This window comes from Bos javanicus, chromosome 10 (genome assembly GCF_032452875.1).
Source record: "Bos javanicus breed banteng chromosome 10, ARS-OSU_banteng_1.0, whole genome shotgun sequence".
In the NCBI taxonomy this organism is placed as follows: Eukaryota; Metazoa; Chordata; class Mammalia; order Artiodactyla; family Bovidae; genus Bos; species Bos javanicus.
The window spans coordinates 61,033,458-61,053,337 of record NC_083877.1 but is presented as its reverse complement, the minus strand read 5'-3'; the positions used below and the strand labels follow the sequence as shown (position 1 = coordinate 61,053,337).

Below are 19,880 nucleotides of genomic sequence, written 5' to 3'. Positions count from 1 at the left end.
ATCTGTATTCCATTTTCAACTTATTCTGGGTTATAGACTGTCCTGGAATAAATCTCCAATTGCTTTATGCATTTGGTTTGCTTTCCAGTTAGATGGAAGGCTTTATTTAGCAATACAGGTTTCCTAATTCCATGTCCCTCCTTGACCCTGGCATGCAGTCTATGCACACATAAACTGATCATTGAACAAGCACCTCAATACAAAATTAAGAGAAAAAAGTTAAGCTTAAGTAGGTGCCATTTTCAAAAATAACATAAGATCTTCAACTCTTTGAACTTTTAAAAACAAGATGAGGAGACTGATGGAGTCCATGTGGCACAGAGGACAAAGCATAAATTTCAGAGTCAGAGAGACACAAGTTTAAGGCCTTCTTATCCACTGGATGAGCTTAGGCAAATTACTGAATCTTTCTGAAACTGAGTTTTTTCATGTGTAAAATGGGGATAGTGTTATCGACCTTGAAGATTATAATGGAAATAAAACAGTAAATGCACAGCACCTTATACAAGGTCTGGCAATAACAATGTTTAATAAATATGAACATGGCACCCCTTGTTTCCTACTATACCAGCCTTTCAACACACCCTACAAGTTGGGGAATGAATCATTCTGTTCTCCCAGTGATGGATACAGCTTGTATATTTCTAAACCACTCACTCTTACTCCATCACTTTTCAATAAATGCTACCATGACAGTGGAAAATGGAATTTAAGAAACAATAAAGCAACCAAAATAGCAAAAATTTTATCAACTAGCAGATTTACATTAAGACAAACACTGAAATTATCAATGGCTTAAATTCTGACCCTGACCTCTTTTATTAGCTGGTTGTTTTGAGCCAATTACCAACTTTCTTGGATTATTTCTAAGTCTACAAATTACAGAAGTTATCAGCCTCAAAAAGCACTATGTAAAATAACTATTGTATAATCACAATGTACAGTGCTAAATATTATATCTGTAAATAACCACAAACTACTACCCTTATCGTTTTATTATATAAAACAAATTTCTTGATTTTCATCAAATTTTACAACAGCCTCCTCCACAGGAGGAGAAATTTACCTCCACAGTTGGACAAACTTACTCGCTCTCCAGCCTCTGTTAAAGACATAAGCAATCACCACGGGAACTGCAGTTGTTAAAATTTTTATCTCAAAATTGCTGAAACACTTTCTCAGCATTAAAGCAATTATGATCTATCTTTAACAGACTTAGGAAGCAAGTAATGGGAGTAGGTGGCTTCTCTTGGGCAAAAATATTTACCGAGTGTGCTATGATGCCAGGTACTGTGCTAAGTTTGGGACAGGATTTAATCCTTGTCACCATCACACTCCAAAGGAGAATTCAGACATTAAATAATCACAAGGATGACAAATGTTACAAAACTCATAGGAGCAGTGGGAAATGTCTAACAGAAGAAACTAGCCAAGTCTGGGGTGCTTAGGAAAGCCTCTATAGGGAAATCATGTCCCAGGGGGTTGACGAGTAGGAGTTAGCCAGGCATTGTGACCAGGATGGGGAGACAGATGCTGTTGGTAAAGGAAGAGGTGCACAAGGGCCCAGAGAGTTAGTGAAATCCCTGCCCCAGCTGTGAGAGAATAAGAGGGCTGGACAGGAGATGAGCCTGAAAGGCTGGCAGAAGTGGGATCAGGGAGGGCTTCTTAAATTATGTGGAAATTGTGTTTTACACCGAGGGCCAGACAAGCCACTGAGGCACTTTAAACAACAGAGTGTCACAGTCATATTTACTTTTCTAAAAGGCTGCTCTAGCTTCCTGATGGAGAATGGATTGGAGGGGCAAGACTGGAAGCAGAAAGAGATGACTGTTGTCTAAGCAAGTGACAGAGGTGAATGGAGGAAAAAAGTGAACCTACCCGCCTGGGTCTGGATGAAACATAGTTTGGGACCCTTGCATTCAGTCCTTCCTTCATTCAAGCATTTATTACTGTCTTGTATATAATGGGTACCAGACTATAAGGATAAATGAGATAATATCTCAACAAATCTACAGGTTAAAAAGATGTTGGGCAAGTAATCAAAAAGTGAGATACAGAATGTTAACAGAGGAGGAGACAAATGTCCTGAGGCCACACAGAAGCAGCCCATCTAGCCCACACTGGTAAAAATCAAGGCTCTGCAGACAAGATATCTTCTCAATTGAATTCTAAAGGATGGGCAAGAGTAGGGCCAAAATAAGAATGAGAGGGGAAAGCATAGGACAGAATGACAATATTGTAAAAGAAAATTCCTGACCAGCTAGGGCATCTGAAATATTTCAAAGGTAAGGAATATAGAGCACAGGGTATAAGTCAACACCCTGTGAAAGGTAAGAGGGAGCAGCCTTGTGAGCCCAATAGCTCCCTTCTTCAAGAGGGCAATAGGAAAAGGCAGAAGACAGGCCTTTTAGACAACTCCCTGACAGCACTGTGAAGAATGGACAGAGAGGAGGCCACATCAGACCCAGACGCCTTGGTTCATGTCTCTTCCCTCTGCCTGGAATGCCATTCTCTTTGGCAAACACATTCATCTTTCAAGGCTTAGTCAAGCCTTGCTTAACTTTAATAGGAGGTAGAATCAACTAACATCCTTTCTTCCTAGTTTACATGAATGTACTGCCAGCTACCCAGAGCTGCAATTATTCATTAATGTTTTCAGTTCTCCTCTTTTAATGATAAGCTTCTTGAAGCAAGAGAACACAGTCCTGTACATCTCATCAGAAGTGGAATTCTGTCTGATGTCTTCACTGTCGTACCCTCAGTGCCTAGAACACTGCTTGACACACATTAAGCACTCAAAAGCTGTTCAATCAAAAAGAGAAGGACCAACTTCAATAATAATTTTTTGCCTAATAAAAATAAGATCCGAATTAGTTAATGTAATTCCCAAAGATAATCAGTGCTTCCATTAACTAAAATGTCACATTTGAATATTCCAACCAGGATCGAGGAGATTTACACTTGTAGCAGTGTTACTTCAAATGCTAACCTCCGATTTTTTCCACTACAGCTTTGTGCTTCCTTTCTAAATGCTGAAGATGCCTACAGCATTTCTCCAGTTTTCTTTTCAGATCTTGACATTCCTGCTTTGCATTTTCAAGTTCTTGGAAGCAGTGTCCACAGCGTGAATCTTTAATTTCAAGGATCTTTTTCTCATCTGCAAAAATTAAATGATAGCACACTTTTATATCAATTTAGACTACAAGAAGGAAGGAAACCAGATCACATGACTAAAGGTTATAGTGTAACTGAAAAAAGTATGATGCTTAAGAAAAAGAGACTTGAATTTAAATCCTGTTTTCACTATTTACCAGCTGTTGCGTTACTTAACCTTTGAGACTCAGTTTCCTAATATGGAAAATTGAATAATATCATCTATTTTAAAAACTGCTCTGAAACACAATGCTCAGATCTTAGTATCGAATACAATTGTCCACTAAAAGGAACCAGGGTTCTTCAAGAAATGGCTGACTCCAGTACTGAGACAGGGTACATTCAAGATGAGACTAGAATATTTTGCTAGGAGAAGGATATTTTTATAGTCTTGAAAGTATCTCCCCACAGATTCCTCATTAGCTGTGAGGGAGAAAAAAACACAGTAATTATACAGTGAAGAAACTGGACAACAAGAAAGATGAACATCACACATCTCCAGGTGTGGTATCACACCACCTGTGCAGTGGCCCAACTAAGAAAACACAATCCAGGACAAATCATGAACACCAGACAAACTCAAAATGAGGAAAGTTCTATTAAAAGCCAGGGGTTGACAGGTTTTGGGGAGAGTGAAGAATATAGCTCTCAAAAATATCAATGTCATAAAAGGCAAAGAGAGGCCATAGAAATACCCTAGATTAAGAGAGATTAATGAGACGTGATATCTAAATATAATACGTGACCCCGGACGGACTGCAGTACCGTAAGGGGAAAAAATGCTATAAAGACTTTATTAGATCAATTGACAAAATTAGAATACAAAGAGCAGATTGATAAAACTATGTAACACATATTTTCACCTAATGTTAAATTTACTATACTGAAGTATATAAGAAAAATCCCTATTTTTGGGAAAATACACACTGAAGTATTTGGGGGTAAAAGGGCATAAAGTATATAGTGAAAGTGAAAGTGAAGTCACTCAGTTGTGTCCGACTTTTTGCAACCCATGGACTGTAGCCTAACAGGCTCCTCCATCCATGGGATTTTCCAGGCAAGAATACTGGAGTGGGTTGCCATTTCCTTCTCTAGGAGATCTTCCCAACCCAGGGACTGAACCTGGGTCTCCCGCATTGTAGGCAGATGCTTTACCATCTGAGCCACCAGGGAAGCCCTATAATGTATATGACCTATCCTCAAATGGTTCAGAAAGAAATGAAATGTTCACAGACATGTACACACGGAGGAAGACAAATGGGGTAATATGTTATCACTAAGTGTATCTATGTTAAGGGTATATGAGTGATCTTTGCAACTATTTTTATTTTTGCAACTTTTCTGTAAGATTTGACATTATCTCCAAATTAAAAAAAAAAAAGATATAAAACTGTCAGGAGGTATAAACGTACAAATATTGTCTGGCACAGAACCTGGCATAGAGCAAGTATACAATAAGGAATAGCTATGGCTACAAGTAACATATAAAGTTTATAAAATTTAAGTAATATACAAAAATGATACAGATTGTTACTATTAATATAACTGATATAATGAAGTAGGAATACAAACTGGCACAGGCTCAGAGGCCAGTATCTAAAATGTTGATGTAAAAACACTGGTCTAGCAAAATTATTCTTAGCTCTCTTCTTACTTTTCAGTTTCTTTCAAATGGTATCATTTATGTTTACAAACATCAATGAATTAATGAAACATCACCATACATGGCACTTACACACTTCACTGAAGGTACTGTTTTGTAAAACTGGAAACCAGGCCAAATGCCCATCGACAAGAGAATAGATAAATTATACTATATTCATACAACAGAAGACTATACAACAATGAAAATGAATGAACCAGAGCCATATACATTAACAAAGACAAATTTTAGAAGCTCAATATTAAGTGGGAAAAAAACAAGTTACAAAGACTAAAACAAGTATTAAACTATTTTTATAATGTTAAAAGACAAAGCAATAGCTTTTTGAGGATACCTGTATTTGGTCAAAACATAAAGAAAAGCAAGGAAATTTTTTTTTTTAACGTCAGCATATTTATTACCTCAGTTGGTGGGGAAGTTACAGGGATGGAATGATGATGAAACACAGGCATCTTCAACAGTACTGGTGATGTTCTACCTCCTAAGTCAAATAGTGGGTTCCTGTTTGTTGGGTTGATAACTTACATGTGCATTACACATATTTTTTGCATGTATCAATTATTTCATAATTAATATTTAAATTAGTTTTAAAAATGATAAAATATTAGGAGAATATAATCACACTACTAACAGCGGTACTCTCTGGTGACGGGCTTGGTCACATAGTAAATGTTTTGGATTATTCAACCCTTTCTGATGTTAATGTGTTTGTTTTTAGGGAAAAAAAAGATTAAAGAAAGAATGTAAATCCTTCTATAGTCTGATTTGTCCTAAGTCAAAACTGATTTCTTTCATATTGACTGGATCTCCCAAAGCCAAACGATATCTAAAACTCATTTCTATGCATTTCACAAATTAGGAAGTAATTTTCAAGTTATTCTAAATATAACAACAGATATAAAATGACATTGAAAAGTAGGAAACAAAATACAAATTAGAATAGTATTACCCTAATTGTTGAATTAGTATTTTCTTAATTGGCAAAAAGACATTTGCAACCATCTAAAACCTAGAGGTAAGGGAAGAGGGTCTCTGGTCAGACGATGAGAGAAATAGCAGTCAGCTGATGTCTTAGAAAAAGCAGATGTTCTCTAGGACTCTGGTAATATGCCTACTGAATTTGAGAGTGTGGAAAACTAAGGTTATTCACTTTGTACATGATTTCCTCTGGCAAGCCTTAGTTCTTTTCCAGGTTACAATGGGGACAGCAGACAAGAAACAGAAAAAGTATGTATAGTTTGTAGGTGGAGGGAGGGAGCAGGCTACAAAGGGTGGATGTCCTAAGAGGACTGGAACTTACAAGGAGTACAGCAGTTCCTAGTTCAAAATCCCAGTAAATGGACAGTATATGCCCAGATTCCCCAGTGAGCTCTGAATAACTCAAGGGGCTGCAGCACAGTGCAATTCTTTTCAAACTAACAACTCTAAGTCACTAAGATAAATTATTAATTCATCAGATATTCAAGGAACACAAACTATGTGCCATTCACTATGTGCCAGGTGGTAGAGGGGAAGAGATAAAACACTGCCTCCACCTGAAGAAAACCCCCAATACATCAGAAAACATTTAATACACTTTAGAAAGATTTCTATTAAACATAGCTAAAATAAGCTTCAGTAACCTGAATAGAAAAGTCTCAGTGATTTGGCAATTCTCTTATGTAATTCTCTTAGGTGTAGCCTCTGATTTCTCAACAAAGCCAGGGAATGAAAACATGACCGCTCTACTAAAATTTTCATTATTACCTTTATAATACGAGTCACTCAAGAATGGAGGGAAGACCATGAAAAGAGAAGAAATTTGAGGGCCTACAGCAACCCTGTCTTCTAATATAAAACGAACCTAGGGAGAGGATACATATAAAGTAGCAGTCATATCACCCATTTGTTCACTCATGAAAACTGTACACATCTTTGATTTCCTTTCATCCTCAAAGCAACCCCCAGGAACTGGAATTATGGATATTGCAAAGATGAGTAGGAACAGAATCCCATTACCAGCTTCTGCTTCTTGTACGGCCGCCAAAGGCAGAGCATGGTGTCCAGACGTAGGCGCAGGAAGCATCGCCTGGACTCCAGGGTCTCCTCTGCCCGTGGCAGGATCCTTAGAGATCTTGGTCATATTTCTCTGAAACAGATTATCTTCATAGTTAATGCCTATTAAAATGCTAATATTAAAAATATAAAAAGAAAACACAGCCTTAAAAAAATCTGGCCTAAACTATCAACATTTTTCTTAAGGTTTTACGTGAATACTATCATCACCATCAGCTAGATTCCTGTGATTGTACGTTCCAAATCAGACCGTTATCCAACAGAGGACTAGTAGACTAGCTATGGGACAGATGGAGATATTGTTTGCATTTTAAGATATTTTAACAGTTAACGTGATCAACCCATAGGACTGACATGAGCAATCAGAATTGTTCTTGAAAATCTAAAACATTTTCACTGCAACAGGGAGCAAATTCATTAGAAATTTATAATACTAAGCTTATGCCTTCCATGAATTGAAAGTAACAATAAAAATTTTTGAAACTTACATAGTATGCTATGTATCTAAGTACTTTATGTTGTCATTTGTTGACAAGGAAAGACAGTTCAATTCTAATGTTAAGGAGAGAAACTGAGGCTCACCTAAGTGAAAATCTTGTACAAGACCATTTCCTCACTAGTATTTATTGAACATTTCTGTATTCTAGTCTCTGTTCTGGCAACACAGCTACTAACTCATTAATGGTGGGACATTTTTTTAAGGCAACATATTTTCCGATTTTGGACAACTAGTGAATACCAAACAGACCAGATGATCTTGAGAAAGCTGTCTTGTTTAATTACTTACAATACTTTATATATGCTTTATTCTGGAAGCCTTGATTTTGAATCACTGTCAGGAAAGCTACCCATGCAGCCCAACAGAAGCAGAGGTCAATAGGTACAAAGACTGCAAACTCCAGGCAATCAAGACACTGTATAAGGTTGAGGCCAAAGGAGTAATAAAAAATGATCCCAAAGGCAGCTAATGTTTCCAATTTCTGCTCAGAACCGGAGAAAAGCCAAGATGGCAAAAAAAGGAGCAATCTTTTTGTCTTAGTTTTAACTTGACATTGGTGGTAAGACCATACATCCTTAAATTTGTTTAAAAATAGTGTTCCAATTGCTATTTCTCTTTTCTTTTAGTCATTATGAACTGCTATATTAATATACTTAGTATATAAATATAAATAACGTTTGATAAGGCATTCATTTTATTGGAAACTGTATTTTTAATTCATTACAACCTCACCATTTAAAATCTTGATAATCTAAACTTAATTGTTCTCACCAACAAAAAAGTACAGTAAATAGGTGAGGTGATGGATGTGTTAATTAACTAAATGGTGGAATCCACCCAGGGATCGAACCCAAATCTCTTGCATCTCTTACATTGGTAGGCAGATGCTTTACCAGTGTGCTACCTGGGAAGATCTTTTCACGACGTATATGTATAGTAAATCACCATGATATATACCTTAAACATCTTACAATTTTATTTGTCAATTATAGTTCAATAAAGCTGAAAAAAAAATTTTTTTAATTAAATCTTGACATTTAAGTAATTTTAATGAGGACTTGTTTTATATATACTGATCACTTTTTTCCAGTCTTAAGTTTCATGAGAAGTTCAAAAACCACAAATTTAATTAATTATAAATCATAGTTCTTCACATTTACGGCACTTATATTGCAAATTTATAATCACTGCTTTTTAATCATTGCTTTATCTCAAGGTCCTGAGCAGAGTTAACTCTAAGACAGCAGAAGGCTGAGTACTACTCTTCTGTGACAAATTTCTGTAACAAATGCCAAATAAGACATTTCAGAGTCACCCTTTTCCCAAGAACGGAATCTGATCCCACTCAACATAAGCTGCAGAAGTCTAAGTTCTGAGCCAAATTCTGTGAATTTGTCTCCATATATGTGTAAGACACATAAAGTCATACAGAGGATCTTATCCTGCTCGCATAACTATGTGTGCTCAGTCACTCAGTCATGTCTGACTCTTTGTGACCCCATGGACTGTGTCGCACACCAGACTCCTCTGTCCATGGAATTTTCCAGGCAAAAATACTGGAGTGGGTTGTCATTTCCTTCTCCAAGGGATCGTCCTGATCCAGGGATCAAACCCATATCTCTTGTGTCTTCTGCATTGGCAGGCAGATTCTTTACTGCTGTGCCAACTGGGAAGCCTGCACAACTATAAGCCCTATAAAAAGACCCCAGGTTTGATTATATGTTAACATTAGAAGAATGGTGTTGTGAGTTTCTTGACTTTTACAGTAGACAAAAGTTTGCTTCAGGAAAGCAAACTTGAAAGCATATAACATGATCTTCCCATCACTTCTTACCCTTTAAGTTGCCATAAATAATTTTTCTTAATTATATACTTTATCCAAAAATTCTCAATAAAATATTTTTAGTAGTATTCAAGGGAATTTGTCTTGCCCAGTGAATTTTACACTAAAAGTAACTATTAGGCAGTAACATCTTTGTGAAATCAAGAATAAAAATATCAACTGGGTTGAACTGGGATAGGGTAGACTGACCTTTCAGGTTCCTTTGGATCTACAATTCTGCATTGTTTCAAATGCAAGATGCAGAAAGACCAAGCTGTGTCATTTGTATCCTACCAAAATCCAAGGAATTAGACCAGGGATTTGTATTTTATTTTTCAGATGAGCAACTATAATTTAATGACTACCCAAGGTAATAAACTAGATATCACTAAGTATGGGATTGGAACTCAGATTTTCTTTTCTGTAGCCTGTAATTCTTTTCAGTAGGTATTAATACCAAACACTCAATCCTGGCCTTGAAAATCTTTAATCACAATATTTTAATGAATTTTAACTCGTGTTTCAACTTTTCAATCAGACAAAACTTACAATATTGGCATTTTTTTCTACCTCAAATACCAAATGTTAACATTGGCTGCTCACAATGGCTAGAATACCATTCTGGAATTTTCATGTATATCTAATGTCTTTATTGATAAGGCAGCAAGACTTTGGTTTTATCAGATCTTCCACACAAACTAAAAGCTGGTGTCAGAGAATACTTATACAATGAAAAGAATACAACTAATCCATTCTACATGCACATCCAAAGTATACCAACAAAACTCTGCCTCAGAGTTTTGTGTGATTAAACCGTACCTCTACTTGTTTATTTCTATAACAATATCCTTTGGACTCAGTGTTTTTTTGCCTGCACGAGATATAAATTCAAGGGTAAGCAATAGGCTTTCAAACTCCTTATAGGTTCTAGTTTAATACGATGCATGTTTCTTAAAGTTGTCATGCCTCCCAAAACTAGGAATGACAGTTATTCTATTTCTGAAATCTGAGGTCCTTACAAAGAACAGCATGGGTTTTGTTTTCTTTTGTTAGGAAAAAAAGATATCTAGAAAATAAAAGCTCTGCTCATATTTGTGGCACTACGAAGGAGCAAAGTTTTGGGGGCAAAAAAAAAATATTGCAATCCTTTGAATTTGCTAGAGATTTTTTAAACCACAAGTAAAAACACAAGTCTCACATCTATTAAACTGGAGAATGAGGAAAGGAAGAAATACCAAATGCAACTTCAATAATCATACATGACGTTGTATCATAGCTCTTTTCACTTATCAGGAACATACCTTCCCCCAGTCTGAGTCGACAGTTTCTATAAGTAAGGAGAGTATATCTTGAAATGTTTTCTGTATGCAGGCCTTTAGTTTTTCAAAATATTGCACAGACATCCATTTCGAAGAACAAGTCGACAAGAGTTCCAAAAGAGGCTTACTCTCTGAACCACTGGCTTGCTCCTTCAGTGTGTCCTTTAAGAGAAACTCCAAGACAGTTAGGATGTCTTCCTCATGATGATGGATTTCCAGTTGGATCCGCCTGGCTTCCTGCATAGTCCATTCTTTGCGGCTCTGGTCTAGACACGTCTGTAATTCTGTCTCCTTCTGAAGAAGTAGTTCAGTCTTTTGCTTCATAAAATCTTCCTTAGCTGCAGCAAGCACTTCATTAATTTTATTTCGATGGTCATCTAAAAAATGCCGGTAATCTTGCTCATTTTGTTCTTGAATTCTGTGGATTTCTTCTTGCTTTTCTTTGTTCCATTCACTCCGGGCCTTTGCCAGCTCAGCCCTGACAACCACGGGGAGTTCCTCATTCTTTAACTCAAGCTCTCTCTGCAGAGAATGAATCTTCTCTTCCATTTCCTTTCCAGGTGTGACATTTTTCTTCATATTTGCAACCTCGCTTTTCCATTTCTCTTTAGCTTCAGAAACAGCAAACAATATCTAAAGGGTAAAACAATATATAATGAAAATTTTTATGATTCTTTTCATCAATAAAAAAAATTAAAGTTACTGTTTGGTTTAATCTTTGAACTTGTCAAACAAGAGATTTAAAATCAAAATTAAAGAGAAAAAGTAAATTTAGATAAGATATTGCTGCTAAGCCACTTCAGTTGTGTCCGACTCTGTGCAACCCCATAGATGGCAGCCCACCAGGCTCCGCCGTCCCTGGGATTCTCCAGGCAAGAACACTGGAGTGCGTTGCCATTTCCTTCTCCAATGCATGAAAGTGAAAAGTGAAAGTGAAATCGCTCAGTCGTGTCCGACTCCTAGCAACCCCATGGACTGCAGCCCACCAGGCTCCTCCGTCCACGGGATTTTCCGGGCAAGAGTACTGGAGTGGGGTCCCATTGCCTTCTCCGAGATAAGACATTAGCTGGTCCTAAAATATAATTACACTCAATGTGAGGATCTTTGCCCTCATTTTAAATCATCTAATATTTTTGTCTTACTTAAGACAAAAATAAAATTTTAAAATTAAAATTAAAAAATAAAACATCCATTTCTATATGGATAACTAGAAATTTAAAGTGATCAAAAAATATACAATTACACAATTATCTGAAACTAATTTTAGAAAAAAAAATTGTATTTTAATACAGATGCTATCTCAAATCTAAGCTGCCCAAAAATAAATCATCTTTTATGTAAAGCAAAAAGCAGCCTCATAAGGAAATCTTACTATTTTTAAGAATGTAACACTTACCTGAACAATAACTTGCTGGCAAACATAATGTATTTTAATGCAATTCTACTGCTTAAATCAGTTCATAAAATATCAAACAGAAAAGTCATTTTTTCATTAATCTAATTTTTCTTTGTAACAGAATAACAGGACGAGTAGATCATAGGCATCAATAGAACACAAGCAAAAATTAACAGGGGAACAAAAATCCTGAGCTCTAGCTCAAATCCTGACTTGGACTACAGAGGCAGCCTCATATAATATAGGCTCTGGAGATAAACTGCTAAAATTAACAACTTTTCATTCCTCAACTTCTTTGATCCTCAATTTCCTCATCTATAATCTGGAGACAATTACAATGCCCATCTGATAATTTATTTATTTATTTAATTTAAATTATTTAAATAAGCAAAAAATTATTTAAGATTTTTTAAGATTAAATGACAAAAGTAAGTAATTCATTTAAAGCACTTAGTCCAGAGCATAGCAAACAATACGACTCAGAAAATATTATGTATTTACTGTTACTCTTGGCTGCACAGGCTTAGAAAATTTCTTCATCTGTTTTACACTGTCTTCTATAACAAGCAGATTAGATGATAACCTCAAGTTCCTTTCACTTCTAATATTCCCTGGACTAAATCAGAGAAGCCACAAGGATACAAATGCAAAAGAAGAATTGGTCTGGCCTAGATGGTGGTGACCACTATGAACCAATACCATATAATACCATATATACACTGTGGCTATGGAGATGGAGGGTCAGCTTCCTTAATTCTCAGCTATTACACAATTATAGCAAATGTCTTCAACTATATAGATTCCTGCTATGCTAAGTCACTTCAGTCGTGTCCAACTCTGTGCGACTGCATAGACGGCAGCCCACCACGCTCCCCCGTCCCTGGGATTCTCCAGGCAAGAACACTGGAGTGGGCTGCCATTTCCTTCTCCAATATAGATTCCTAGACACGTTATATATCTTTACTCAATAAAATGTGTTCCTAAATAGTTGGATATAAGTCAAAAATTTTGAATCATACTTTAAGTTTACTAAAGGAACCCACTATCTAAGATGAGCCTTACAAAGGAATTCATAGCAAAATTCTTTTACCACCAGTAAAATAATTCAGTAGCAATGTGAAACATATTTCCTTTCCCAAGGAGGAAAACAGGGCATGTCACAGTGAATGCGTGGAAATGATCAACAGGTAACTAGGGTGGAGGGGTCAGGTCCCAGGGAAATTGAGTGACTCGCCCAACCTCACCAAAACTATACAACCTCTCATATAAAGTTTTACAGGAGAATTGGGCAGCATTAATTGATTTAGTGCTTCCTGACATTGCTGCACATTAGAATCACCTGAGGAGCTGTTAAAAATCCTGACTGATGCCCAGGCCACACCCTGTACCAATTAAAACATAAAGCCTAGGGGTGGGAGCCAGGGAGCAACATTTTTTAAAGATTCTCAAGTTTTTCCAATGTGCGGCAAAGTTGAGGAACCACTGAACCAACTTGACTACTTTTGGATTCTGGAAACTGGCTTTAAATTTCCACAGATTTTGATGGATCCCTCTAATCTTACAAGAACTTTTCAGCCAGTGCTGAAAAACTGGCTCTTGCCTACCTCATTGGCTTAGAGGAAGGATTTACAACATGTTAACTCATTCTAGAACCATCAAATCAGCATCTCTAGGAGCAAAGCCCAGCAATCTGCTCTAACAACTCCTCCATGTGATTCTCATGCCTGTTCAAAGTTTGAGAAGCAACACACGGTCCTCTTGCTTCTGTATTTCTACATTCACATATATTCATTTAGGACTCTGTGTTCTTACGGAACTTATCCTTAACTTCTGAACTCTAAGAGACATATGTACATCATCATAGAGTTTCCTCTTTCTCTCTACCTCTTAAATTCCGTTTTGAAATAGCAACTCATTGGAAAAGACCCTGTTGCTGGGAAAGAGTGATGGCAGGAGGAGAAGGGGGTGACAGAAGATGAGATGGTTGGACGGCACCATCAACACAATGGACATTAGTCTGATCGACTCTGGGAGAGTGAATGACAGGGAAGCCTGGCGTGCTGCAGTCCATGGGGTTGTAAAGAGTCGGACATAACTTAGCAACTGAACAACAACTAAAAAAATACAGAGAATATTATAGTGAACATCCAGGTACCACCATATAACTTGAGAAAAATATTGAAACAGATTTTTTTTTTTTACTTACGCTGAATTATTCCTTAAGTAATTTGTGGAATCTAAGACTATGAATACAATATATGATTCATTTACAATGTCTATTACATACATTATTTTCCAAAATTGTTGTGACAATATATGCTTGAAACTGCAATCTATTATATTTTGCGTATTACAGTTAAGAGAGGATACAAACATATGGCATAAAATAGCACCTCAAGCTTGCTATTTCTGGACTTCTCATGAAGACTGTATGTCCATATATTTGGGGTACTTATCCATAGATTGTTTCTCATAAATTTGTATTGTTTTTCTTATCACATATAATGGTTCTATTTGATTCACTTACTTCCCTTATTTTTATTATCCCCTCTTTTAATTTTATTACATAAACAAAAATGTTTTAAGTGGTGTACATATTTTATCCTATTTATCTGTCTTTGCTACTGTGCCTGTTGCTTTACTGCCGAATTATGATGCAAATCTGAAATATTCAATTTCTTTTAATTTTCCTATACTTTCATTTTAAAATGCTTAATTTCTGAATCAACCTAGAGTTTATTGTGATGTTTGGGGTGGGAAAACAATTTTTCCAAAGTGCTATCTGGCTATCATAAGACTACTTAATATAGAATAATTCCTCATTCCATGTTTTGAAACAATTAAGTTTTTATTCGTGGTTGGACCTATCTTCAAAGTCTGTATAGTACTGAATGAAAAAGAATTCTATTTTTGTGACTCAACACTGTCTGAATTGTTGCTTTCCAATATATTCTATTAAGTGTTAGGGCTGGACTACTATTTCTTTTCCAGAATATTTTAAATTTCTTAGCCCTTTCAGTTTTCCAAATAAATGTTCAAATTATTGTGTCAAATTTCAAAACTAAGTTCAGTTTATTGGTATTCTGACTAGAATTGGTTTATAGTAATAAAGTAAGTTGGGAGAATACAAATGGTTGTAATACCTGATACTTCTAGTCAAGCAACATGACATCTCTGGAAAGAAGTGCTGATTATTTACCAAGGAAAGTATAAGACTACTGACACAGCACATAAAACAACAGTTACACGTGTGAAAGGATATATAGCTAACTGCTCTCTGATTCTCCTAAAAATACGGCAAAGTAGAAAAAGATTTTGTTCCATGGGTAGGTCCCCAGATTGTGAGAGTTTCATTGACTCTGAAACACATTCTCTTCCCCTCAACTACATGATACTGATGAGAACAGATCCCACTAGTTGGGTCCTGAGCTAATGCTTAATAGGCACTATCGCATGTAATCCTTCCACAATGCTGTGAGCAGGTAGGAGTCCCTGGGACCAAGATGAGGTCCTCGAGAAGGTTGTTCCCAGGAGAGCTCTTACCCGTTTGGCCACTGACTGCTCTTGTAGCTCCTCCCACTTCTTCTGTTCTGCTCTTACAAGTGCTTTATACTCTGCGAGCTCTGGCAGTTCTTCCAGCCACCGATGACGAGCATTCTGCACAGCTGTTTCTACCTTCAGGAGAGCAATTGCAAGAGACAGGGAGGTAAAGTAAGGTATACAATTTCAGAAAGATCCCATTTGCAGGAAGCCTCTATGATTTCCTGTGCATTTTACACTGTTTTGCACTGGAGTAAACTGATTTCAAGTCGTCCCCCCCCCAACCTTTATCCCCAGCAGTGAATTCAATCCTTCTGTTCTAAATGTTCCATACTGGCCCATGCAAGTGCCAAACCAGGAAGCAGAAAACTATACATGTTTAATGGCCACTACAATTAATAGAAAGAGCTTCCCTGGTGGCTCAGTCAGTAAAGAATCCACCTGAAAAAGAATCCACCTGCAATGCAGGATATCAGGGTTCAATCCTTGAGTAGGGAAGATCCCTTGAGGAGGAAATGGCAACCCAGTCAAGTATTCTTGCTTGGGAAATGCTATGGACAGAGAAGCCTGGTGGGCTACAGTCCATAGAGTTGCAAAGAGTCAGACACAACTTAGTGACTAAACCACCACCACCACCATTAATAGAAAATTATACAAACTCCCACTTCCAACAAACTTTTATTCATCTCAGGGTGAAAAAGAAGAAACACAGGAAGCTTGCTTGGTGTTGGCCTCTGTCCGATCAGGACACCCACCACCATCTCAGTCCTCGTGCCTGACGCATCAACATGCGCACACAGGCAAATGCACCAAGACAGTTTAGAGCCTTGCACTCAGCAATTTTTCTTGCTGTCAAGGATGAATGTGTGACTATAAAGTAAGGGGGATACTTCAAGTCAAGCAAAAATATAAGGCTTGAATTATGAGGGTGATCTGGTTGTAAATCCATTACAGGTTACCACAGATCATTTATTAAATAATCTTTCCTATTGCCTTTTTCAAAATATCAAGATATACATATGACCATATATATACACAAAAGCAGAGTTGATATAAGGGGCTGAATTTGTCACTAAGATGCTAAATAAATTTATAGGTAAATTCTAGGGAGTTAAAAACATGCAGAAAAGATAAAACTCCTACAGAAATTTATATTCCTTCATAAGTTACTGCAAACATTTCCTTTCTATAACATCCTGCTTTTTGTTTTTCTTCACAAGATCTTAATTATATAAATACAAAACCAGCACCCTTAAATATGTCTCTTTGCCAATAAAACACTTTATTAACTCTGTTTAAAACTTAAACAGCTGAGAAAATTATTTTTTTAACTGACTGAAAATGTCCTTAATACAATTACATACACTTGCCTATGCTTCCATACTTTCAGGATCCCTTGTAAAATCATGTATAACAATTTAGCAGATAGGCAGAACTTCAAGTATTTATCAAAAGCAGAGTATGTATTTTTTTTTTAATTTTACTTCAGGTATTAAGACTTTACATTAAGTAACAGATCTAAAATTTTTAAATATATAATAAATAATATTATATTAAGGTCCGAGGATCTCTGAGGGCTAGAAACCTTGTCAGGTTTCTGAGGTCAAAATTATCAAAATATTTGGACCTCCTTTGTCTTTTTCACTCCCATTCTTTCACATGTATATAGTACTGTTCTCCAGAGGCTACACGCTATATAATGTGTCACTTCCCTGACAGCCAAAGGCAAATGTGCATGAGGACTCTTATTTTTTAAAGTTTTCTTACATTTTTTTTCCAATACAGTAAAAAAAATATATACAACCAAGATAGGAAAAGCTGTTTCAAGTCTTCAGTTTGTAAAATTGTAAAGACATCCTGAGAACAAAAAATTTAAGCATCACTGTAATAGATAATATTGACAAAATAATAACTCAGCTTTATTCCATTAACACAGAGCTATGCTTTTCTCTGTCTGACCTTTCTTGGAAGCAAGTAACAGGCCCCAGTTAAAAAGGAGCTACCTTTTTGAGTGCTTCCAAGGGGAGGTGATGACACCACTTTTTGGCCACAGGATTTAGACAAAGTTGCATTTAAAGGGCAGGCTTCCAGATTCAAGTCTCAATACAAATATTGTTAAATATCTTATTCACTTTAAGCTTACTTATTTATAACTACTTAAGCAAAATACTTTCCATACAGTTAGATACGAAAGATACATAAGTAAATTGTGCTTCATTCAGATGTCAAACCATCAGCATTAACCTCAGTCATCTTAATATTTAGACCAAACTCAGAGGAGCAAACATTTTGTACACTGAAAGAATATATAGAAAAACTGAGAGTCGACAGTTTTGCGACAGAAATATAGTGAAAATTTTAGAACATACGATTGTTACTCTACCCTAGGGTGCAGAAAATATTGAAGTATAAATTTATGAACAAGTTCAGTGGCAGCACTTTATAGGTTTCATTAGGCAGTTCCAATAATTTTGCTATAGTAAACCTGCCTATTACCTGTTTGGCAATATTTTCACAATATTTGAGTTCCAGTTCAAACTCAAGTTTCTTCAAGTCCCCCTTGATGGCTGTCTCCTTCGCTTGCTCTAAATTTTGCTGGATCTCTCGCTTCTTTCCTTCTGTCATGATTGCCATCTCTTTCTTGGAAATAACATCAGTGGTGGTTTCTTGGTCCGTTTGGCTGCAACAATCTGAGGTCTTCTTTTTCATTGCCTTTACAGTTTGATCCAGTTTAGACTGCCACTCCTTTTCAAGCTGTTGGATCAGTTCTTGTTTGATCTGTTTTCAGAAGAAAAATCACATGAAGAGAAAAATATTCAAATAAGCAAAAACTAGAGTTAATAGGTAGCCAAAAAAGCATCCACAGATGGCTTGCGAACCATCTAGACATTGCTGCAGTAATCACGTGAGGTTTCGAAATGTAGTCAGTGAGAACATATCCTCACAGAAATCCTGAAAGTTACTCTTTGACTTTATCTACGGGACACAAATCACATGGGAGATTTAAGTATGTTGTATAAGATCAGGTAATCTTGCTCTCAAGATGGAAACTTTCACATTGCCACTACAATGATGGTATGATTAAAAAGAAAAAAAATGAAGAAAATCTCTGCTATGAATACATGATTTTCCATCAATATCAGAGTTTCCACAAAATAGGCATGGGTTAAGTATAATTAATGAACCTAAAACTGAACAATTTAAAAAATAGTTTGACTTACTTGAACACATTAGAATCTTGTTTGTTATAATAAACTGCACAGAATCATGGAGAAGGCAATGGCACCCCACTCCAGTACTCTTGCCTGGAAAATCCCATGGACAGAGGAGCCTGGTAGGCTGCAGTAGCCTGGGGTCGTGAAGAGTCGACACGACTGAGCAACTTCACTTTCACTTTTCACTTTCATGCATTGGAGAAGGAAATGGCAACCCACTCCAGTGTTCTTGCCTGGAGAATCCCAGGGACGGGGGAGCCTGGTAGGCTGCCGTCTATGGGGTCACACAGAGTTGGACACAACTGAAGTGACTTAGCAGCACTGAGTCAGCTGTGCATTCAAGAGGAGGGCATTATTGCAAGAATGTCTTAATAATATGACTTTCAGCAGTATAGTAGGATGGACCCAAACATAATTAGTAGTGGGCAAAATTGTGAAATAGCAAAATTTGCTTTTCCTTTTTTCTGTTTCCCACCTCCTGGGTATCCAGGGTTTTCAGATTACTTCCCTGGCTACCACAGCTTCTGGCTGTATTGCTTTACTTGATTTATCCTTTCCTGACATTCTCACAGAAGCATTATAGCTGTCTCACTCCTCCACCTAGTAAATAACTGGTTAAAAAAATCCAACTAAAAAACAATTTGCAGTAATTTAAAAATAGGACATTTGTTTTGTGACATCTGTATTTTTATAGATACATGGCTAGATACACTCCAGAATGTATTTTTATATTAAAAAATGACTAGTGAAGGAATTTCAAGGGCCAGCACTTGACTGATGAAATTTGAGGGAAGGCTTGGGAGATGAGTAGGAAGGTCAAAAGACAGGACAATGGTCTACGATTCCATTTTGAGATAGCCCCAACCCAAATTAATAGCAAGAGCAAGGACAAAAGAACCCAGTTTAAATAAGTTTGAGAACTCATTTCACTTCCAACTAAGTTTTTAAGATCATAATTTGGTTCTTCATTTTCTTGGAAACTATGAGCATTTCTTAACCTCATTTGCTACAGAGGTTAATAGAAGTTTTATACTTCCAAGCCTACCCAATGATTACTTCTATCTTCTAATCCACAGTGTATGTTAAGTATTTGTTAATTATATTGGTCTCGAGTTATCAGAATCATTTCACAATATGAAATTTGAAAATTTGAAATTTGAAATTTGATTGTTGTTTCATTTGAAAAATTAAAAAGTACCCCTCAAAACACATTTCCTG

General features: G+C 36.5%; 1 protein-coding gene across 9 annotated transcripts in view; it reads right to left on the bottom strand.

The window, feature by feature from the left end:
• CEP152 (centrosomal protein 152) overlaps window positions 1-19,880 on the bottom strand; it is a 102,646-nt gene that overhangs the window by 14,208 nt on the left and 68,558 nt on the right. For 6 of the 9 annotated variants that reach the window (XM_061428830.1, XM_061428833.1, XM_061428835.1 and 3 more), the window contains 5 exons: window positions 17,944-18,225; window positions 15,451-15,582; window positions 10,494-11,144; window positions 6,815-6,944; window positions 2,990-3,157 (listed from right to left, as the gene is read on the bottom strand). In XM_061428830.1, the coding sequence (XP_061284814.1) occupies window positions 2,990-3,157; window positions 6,815-6,944; window positions 10,494-11,144; window positions 15,451-15,582; window positions 17,944-18,225 (1,363 nt within the window). The remainder of the gene's footprint in view (window positions 1-2,989; window positions 3,158-6,814; window positions 6,945-10,493; window positions 11,145-15,450; window positions 15,583-17,943; window positions 18,226-19,880) is intronic. The other 3 variants (XM_061428837.1, XM_061428834.1, XM_061428838.1) reach the window with 1 other exon arrangement.